The following is an 8,227-nucleotide window of genomic DNA, read 5'->3' on the forward strand; positions in this document are numbered from 1 at the left end:
AACACAGTCAAGTCAGCGAACTATACTTTCTTCGTAAAACCCAAAGTAATCAGTTGTCTGCAACTGTTTGCTGACCAGCTTCACTGCCCAGAACGGAAACACTTGACTTGAAATCCAAATGCAGATGTTGGCCAAGTTGCATGGCTTAAACTATGTGTGTGGTTATAGTCTGCTATTTAATTCATTGTGTTGTACATACAGTGAGAACCCCAAGAATTGTAATGCCACAGTTGTTCTGGCTGTTACGTTATTTATAGTATTTTCCAACACCTGAAGATGTCAAGCTGTTGTACTTGTTATTTCGTCTGCTATTCACCTTTTTTCCCCCCAGCTTTAGGGGAGCCTGTAATTCTTCTATTTCTCTGATATCTGTCCTTTCCTGCAGTTCTCCAGGCAGCTTCGACCTCTGATCTTTGGGAAAATGTCCTTTGCGGTGTTCATCCTCACCTCTGCCCTGACAGTGTCCTGCCTGTCCGCTGACACAGACAAGGGAAGGAGGAAAGTGGTGCATGTTCTGGGTAAGGACGCTCTATTCTTGAAAGCTGCACATCGGTAGAGCCACGAGGTCTTTGTGTTCACTGATCTGAGCTGGAATCTGCACATAAAAGATATGTAGATATGGTGAGAATGTTACTCACTTGATGTGCATCAGGAGTTAAGCTACTGACCTTCTAGAGACATGACTGCCTTTATTATCTGCAGTGTAAAGGCTAAAAGAGATGTATTTGTTCGTGATTGAGCTGTCCAGTAGATATGGTCCTAATATTTTGTCCCAGATCTTTTACTAAATCTTGTAAATGGTTTATATGGTTGGGTAGTTCAACAGCAACATCACAGTTTCAGACATTTACTATATATATTTAGGCTTTTTATAGTTTTTTTTTGTGTGAAATTACAGTTACTTTGGAGAATAAGAAGCTAATAAGTAATTGAAACAAAGAGTAAATCACACTGAAGAGTCAGGAGCATGTGGTAGCATAAAAATAAAAGAAACTAGTTTTCATATAATGGTATGGTTAAGTTTCTAAAATGAAAAGTGCAGAAAGGTTAAGACCGAAACCAATGAGAACTAATTTGATTGGTTGATTTTCATTCACTGCTATCCATTGCACTGTTTCCCCCACATTCTAAAATCCTATTAACTTTTGCTAAGTGTTTTCATGAACCCACAGAGAAATAATTAAAAAAGGAAATGACTTTCAGGTATTTTTTTTGTAAAGGTTAAAGTGGATGTAGTTGTTTGTCTAATAGAAGATTCTCAAGTGATTGAGCCGCCCAATAGGCAGGGTCCCAATAGATCTTATTATAAAACTTGTAAATGATCGATATGGTTGAGTAGTTTAAGCTATACTATATTTTTACATGACATTTACTGTTCAGATTTTAAGCTTTTATTAGGTTTTGGATGTGAAATATTGACAAACAACAGATGCTTTGCAGAAGAAGAAGCTAATAAGTACAGATACAGGGACAGCGCAGTACAATATATCACTGAAACGACTCGGAAGCATAAAAGTGAAAGAAACGACTTTTCATATGATGCTGAGTTCATAAAATGAAAAGTGCAAGAGACGTCAGCACTAACCCAGAGTAACCAGGAGGACATAAACCCTCCCCATCTGCCTGTCACGTCTCTAAACCTTCATAAAACGTTAACGTGGCGAAGCTCGTCTTGAAATCGGCACACTGCAACCCTCCAGCGTCGGAAACTAATGTGTTCAAAGTTTTGATTAAACACCACTTGATGCTTTCACGTCTGATGGTGATAAACAACTTTGCAGAGAGCACTAAGCAGTGACAGGACTAATTGCTGGCTGGCATGGATAATTATAGGTGCCTTTATCTGGTCACAACATAGCAGAAACCCTCTTGCAGTGGCTCATTAAAGGTTTTAAATGTTTACGCCACACTTGTTGCACTCTTTTGGTTGCCGAGGCGCACGCTCACACCCAAACAGCATCTGAGCAAACGTCTGCCAAAAATGCAAAGCAGGCCTTGTTATTATCCATTTGGATGAAGAGGAGCGTGGCTGCCATTAGTCTTGGGTCATTTTGGCGAATCGCTCTCTGCAGAGGTTCGAATTTTGAAGTGGATAATCTGATGATAGGTCCAGGCAGGGGAGTGAGTATGCTGCACACTGGACCCTTTTGTTGTGGGAAAAAAAAGAACAAAAAAAAGAAAAGAAAAACATTCACTGCTGTTGATATGCTGGATTGTTCAGGCACTAATGTGACAGCGCAAGTAAACAGCTCACGCTTTATTAGCTGCCGCTGATTCAATTTTGCAGGCGTCTCACTGCGATATGCTTCACAAAGACAATCAAAGATTGAATTTTACAATTAGAGCTACAAGTATTGGCAATGTCAAGGGTGATTGCAAACACCATTACAAGGACTAGACTGCACATACAGTATTTGCATGATAATGGAGGATTTCTTATGCACTTATCCGCTCATATTTATCACATTTAGTGTTATTTACTCTTAATTTAACAAGATTGCATAACTCAGAATGCAGATTTCTGGTTGCAGTGCTGTGTCAAATATCTCAACATCAATCCTTCCCTCAGAGGATGACACCGGAGCTGTGATTGTGCAGACAGCTCCCGGTAAGGTGGTGACACATCGCGGTGGCTCCATCACTCTGCCCTGCAGATTCCATCATGAGCCCGAGAACACTGATCCCGCTCGCATTCGGATTAAATGGACCAAAGTGACAGATGCGCTGCAGTTTGAGGACGTCTTTGTGGCACTCGGAAGGCAAATTCTGCATCTTCACTTCTCAGTCAATCTATCTTTAACCACTGTTGCAATCGATTTGAATGTTTCTCAGTTGTGGGTAATTGATTCGATTGGCTGATTTGAATTCAGTGATGTTTATTGCATTATTTTTCCCAAACATTTTGAAACCATACTACTTTTTTGTAAGTGTTTTCATTACCGCACTGAGAAATAATTAAAATTAAATGAGTTTTGTGTGATTTTTTTTTTTAGGAGTTCTCAATAATTTTGCTTACAGCCACTGTTTTTAAGGGACAGAAGTGTGCATGAAATCTCTCCAGGCAGCAGCGGGTGTTTGGATCATACCGAGGCCGAGTGTTTTTGGAGCAGGCAGGACCTGGTGACGCTTCAGTCATCATCCAAAATGTCACGCTGGAGGACTACGGACGCTACGAGTGTGAGGTCACTAATGACATGGAGGACGATACAGGATTTGTCAACCTTGACTTAGAAGGTCAGGAACAAGGGTTTTGTTGAAATTTTGTTTCTGAGGCTCATCAGGCTCTTGCACTGCATACATTCTTGGCTAAAGATGATTTATAACTGTACTGCCTTTCACTCAGTAGTTGATCCGGTTCTGTCACCTGCAGGAGTGGTCTTTCCCTATTACCCCCGTGATGGGCGCTACAAGCTCAACTACCACCAGGCTGAGGATGTGTGCAAGCAGCAGGACGCCATCCTGGCTTCTCATTCTCAACTGCACAAGGTGAGTTCACACATGTGGACAGTCTCTCCTGTTCAAGGCAAATTAACCTGCTAGACCCCTTTAAAAATCATTTTAAAAATGCCAAAATAAGAGAATTTGTTCAAGCCAGAAACTGTAAAAATAGAAAGACTCGTCTGGTTTTCAACTTTTCAAGGATCTTCTTGTGTGACATGTCATCCATCCATCCATCCATTATCTATACACCGCTTAATCCTCACTAGGGTCGCGGGGGGGCTGGAGCCTATCCCAGCTGACTCAGGGTGAAGACAGGGGACACCCTGGACAGGTCGCCAGTCTATCGCAGGGCTACACTTAGAGACAGACAACCAAGCACACTCACATTCACACCTATGAACAATTTAGAATCACCAATTAACCTCAACATGTTTTTGGACTGTGTGGGAGGAAGCTGGAGAACCCGGAGAGAACCCACGCTGCACAGGGAGAACATGTAAACTCCACGCAGAAAGATTCCGGTGTCCCCACCGGCCACCCTGCAGCCCGTGACATGTCATTTCATCAGAAAATGTAACCACATCTAAACTTAAAACTGTGATATTTTATCAAAATCCTTAAAAGATCTGCCAAAAAAAAATGAAGAGGGAAGATATTGTTTCAAGATATAACTCTAACCAACAGCCACAGGACAAAAACTCAGGGATTTTGCAGCTGAACTATGTTGAACTGCAGGCTGTGTTTACAAGGAAAAGATAAGAGACAGATAGAAGGAAACAAATTAAAAATGTTAGCAGTACAATATTTGTAGTATGTAAAGCCACTTTTTAACAATACTGCTAACATCTAGAGACACTCGGAAAACGTATTGCACATGGTTATTCTGGCCTTTTTTAATATTTGTAAAATAACTTATTAAATACATCCAGCTTCAGTTTTTCTTTTATTATGATTTATGGCATTATAACTGCATCATACTGCACTACTAGAGTTCTCTCTACTTCTAGCCATGGTTGGGCCATTTCCATGAGAGTGCAGGACTTTATATGGCAGTAAAGAAAATGAGCCCACAGTGAGTAAAAATGTGATAGAAGCCAAAAAACAAACACCTAGAAGCTGCTTAGGTGTTAAGAAAAACTGGGATACACATCACACATCACTGGCCTTCAATAGCACTTTCATTTATCCGCCACTCTTTTAGTCGTAACACAACATTTTCTTGCTGCAGTCCTCAACCATAAACTTTTAAAGAGTATGTATATGACTCGATCAAAAATTTTACCGCAGGCCGGTTCTCCGAATCTAAAAGGTGGTAAAGTCAAGAGTAATGTAGTTATGTCAGAGGAGATAAAAACTAATTCTTTCTCCTCTTAATAATGTCTTTAATCCTCCTGTATGACCCACTAACCCACATTATCTTCCTCCACAGGCCTGGCTGGAAGGACTGGACTGGTGTAATGCTGGATGGCTGGAGGACGGCTCAGTCCAGTACCCTATCTCTCATCCCAGAGATCAGTGCGGCCGCAAGGACACCCCGGCTGGTGTCCGTAACTATGGCTACAGGCACAAGGAGGATGAGCGCTATGATGCTTTCTGCTTCACTTCCAAGCTCAATGGTGAGAAACAGAAGAGATACGTAGGCTGGCGGCTGCAGATGTGTGCACATGCACGCGTGTATCTGAAAACCATCGACACTTTGTGGTCCAGTAAAAACGAACATCCAACCCGGTATCCTGCATCTTTGGCTCTTGACTGAAAGGAAAACAAAACACTGGCAGAGCTGGATTTTTTGTGCCACTGTATAGAAAGAGGACATATTATGAGTGTAGGACTGGGGGGAAATGAGGCCCAAGTCTCTGATCTGTGCCTGTGATCTTACAGGCCTAAGGCCACTGGATTTAAATCAGGCTATGTTGATTCAGCCCTGCTTGGGCCACAGTGTCCTCTGGGCGCCGAGCATCGCCTTTCATCTCCCAGCTCTTTGATTTACATCACATTCCCGCAGAGAGTCAGCACACGCCACCTTCAGGTTTATAAGCCCAAATAAACTCGGGAAAGTAGGGATCTGCATTAGTTTTATGCACTACATTTCTGCTTAATGGCAACCAGCAGCTGGCTATCTTTGCCAAGTAGCTGGAGGAAAACTGAATCGACCAAGTAGCATTTCTAAAGCTCACTAAATAAAACTCAATATCTTTTTGTTTGTCTCATGCAAGAAATAGACAGTTCTGTGAATTGTTTTCAGTTTTTGCACAAATTCAACAAATCATGTGTAACATGCCCGAGAGTCAATCTTTACATCTGTCTGTCAGGAAGAAAGTGAATGAGTGTATCTCAAACTGTTGAAGTATTACTTTAAAAAGAAAACCCGACAACATTCATAAAACATATTTTCATAAAACATGGCTGAAACTCTGCATACTCCCCTTTGAGGTTTGAAAGACCATTAAAACCGCTTCATGCATTCCACATAGTATGCAAACACTATATGACTTAGATTAAAAGTCAGTGCTTGTCATTTGCATCAACTGTTTTGGGATATCCGAAACTGGGACAAAAGAACCAGAGCCTTTCCTCAGCGAGAAAAAGGTAGCATGACAGAAACCTTAAACGATTGCTCATAGCTTCCCCTGTGTGTTAATTACTGTGGACAGTCTGTTGTGGGCAGGAGGTTTCAGCAGTGGTCTTGACCGATGCTGTGTCTCAGGCCAGCTGGAAGGTATTTACTGAACGTCCCCTGGGGGAATATGAGACAATATTCTGCCTCTCTAATAGCCACCAGTCACATAAACAAGCACAAAATCAATAGCTGAGCCAAGTGCAGAGCTGAGGTTGCTGACATGATTTTCATAAACAGTTGCTTGGAGAAACCGGCAGCCCTTTATTCTTAGTTAGGTTCTTTATTCTTTGCTTCTTTCTTTGGAGAAAACTACCTTTTGATTCATCTCAGTTCAAACAATTTACCCAATCAGGATACCAATTTCTTTAACACTGCCAGGCGAAAAAGTCTCCCCAGAGGTGAGATGAAAGCAAAAATTGAAGCGTTTAAAGAGTAATTCTGAGTTAGAGTTCTGTCCGCTGACACACTATTGCCTTTCAATTTTGAGTAGCTGCCCGGCCGGTTGTTGGAATGATTTGATATTCTGAACACAATCAGGCACAGAGGCCAGAAAAACTGAGAATATCTACCCTCGGGGCTCGGCTTGTCTCTGGGGCTTCTCTCTCTCTCATTCCCTTCCCTTTTGCCCTCCTGAACAATGCACTCGCAATGTTTTTTTTTCACCTTTTCACATGTTCTTACAACAAACACCATCTCCTTTCCTCCCTCTCTATATTTCCCCGCAGGCAAAGTGTACTTCCTCAAACGCTTTAAGAAGGTGAACTATGCGGAGGCGATGAAGGCATGCATTCGAGATGGTTCGGTGGTGGCCAAAGTGGGTCAGCTGTACGCAGCGTGGAAGTTTCAGCTTCTGGACCGCTGTGAAGCCGGCTGGCTGGAGGACGGCAGCATCCGGTACCCCATAGTCAACCCCCGTTCTCGCTGTGGAGGATCCCAGCCAGGAGTCCGACACCTGGGCTTCCCTGATAAAAAATTCCGCCTCTATGGGGTCTACTGCTTCCGCGAGAACAAGGACGAAACCGCAGGTGGTACTGGAATGACAAAAAGCCCTGCAGATAGTCTGTCAAGGAGGAAGAGCAGCAACAGCATCCCCATGAATGCCACAAGGGTGATTTAAAGTAAAAAGACTGAGAACAGGAGGGGGGGATGCAATTTTAGATTTGACTGCAACTGTCGCCTAGCAGCCAGACTCCATTCATCGCTTTTAAAGTAAAACACTCACAGACAAGATGTACTCATTTGCAGATTTGCCAGAGAGAAGAAGCGAGGCTGTGTAAAATTAAGGGTGACATCTTTATTAGGGTGATTTTCCTTTTCGTCTCCAGTCAGTCAATCATCTTAAGGAGCAAGTAAGCGAGTATGTTAGCACATCTGTCGCCTGAAAACTGAAAGATTCAACAGCAGCTTGATCATCACTCAGGCACACATCAGATCAGAGAGTCTGCCATGAATATTCTTGTTTACATGTGTGTGTGAATCATATTTTGGCCCCTGTGCGACTCCTGAGCACTGAGCTGCAGCCTGAGCCAGAATCCATCCCTGTGCCAGGGTGAAAACATTCATTACTGACTGAGATGGGATGATCTGCCTGGCTGTATGGAAAAAATCCAAGATGCCCTGTAAGTTTGGATTGTACCAAGTGTAACTGCCTGTATCTGGGTGCCATGCCTGGTTAGCAGCCCTTTGGCACAACGCGCGTCATTTTTCTCATTAACTAAGACCTGGCAATCTCATCATCAGAGCTGAACAGGCCAACTAGTTAATATTGCAGTAGCATTAAAATAATAATTGCACTTTAAATACATGGAGCTTTATTTTATGGTAGAATCCTAAGCAAGCATGAGTCATTTGGCTGAGAGTAGTTGCTGGGGCTGAACTAGCAAAAATACCAAGCTACAATAATTGCTATTTACCTCGCATACTGCATTTATAAGGTATCTAAGCCACCAATTGCACAATTGTCAATGCGACATGCAGAGACCTTTATTACAGAGTATGTTTGCAATTACTGAATGGATGGATCTTCTAGAAGAAAATAAAAATCCTGACATTGTTGATATGAAGAACATGTGTTTCAGTGCAATTTTTTTTTTCTAAATGAAGAGATCTGTCTTAATTTAGGTGACAAGTTTGAGTAACGCCATGTTATGCCGGCAAGATCTGTAA

General features: G+C 42.3%; 1 protein-coding gene across 1 annotated transcript; it reads left to right on the plus strand.

Annotated features, from left to right (window-relative positions):
* Positions 1–421: 421 nt before the first annotated feature.
* Positions 422–7,178, plus strand: hapln4 (hyaluronan and proteoglycan link protein 4). Its single transcript, XM_008300179.1, has 6 exons — positions 422–518; positions 2,570–2,759; positions 3,062–3,234; positions 3,371–3,486; positions 4,871–5,057; positions 6,787–7,178. Exons 1-6 carry the CDS (start codon positions 422–424, stop codon positions 7,176–7,178), a joined length of 1,155 nt encoding a protein of 384 aa, XP_008298401.1.
* The last annotated feature ends 1,049 nt before the right edge of the window (positions 7,179–8,227 follow it).

Source organism: Stegastes partitus, unplaced genomic scaffold, assembly GCF_000690725.1.
Source record: "Stegastes partitus isolate 25-593 unplaced genomic scaffold, Stegastes_partitus-1.0.2 Scaffold33, whole genome shotgun sequence".
NCBI classification, from domain to species: Eukaryota; Metazoa; Chordata; class Actinopteri; family Pomacentridae; genus Stegastes; species Stegastes partitus.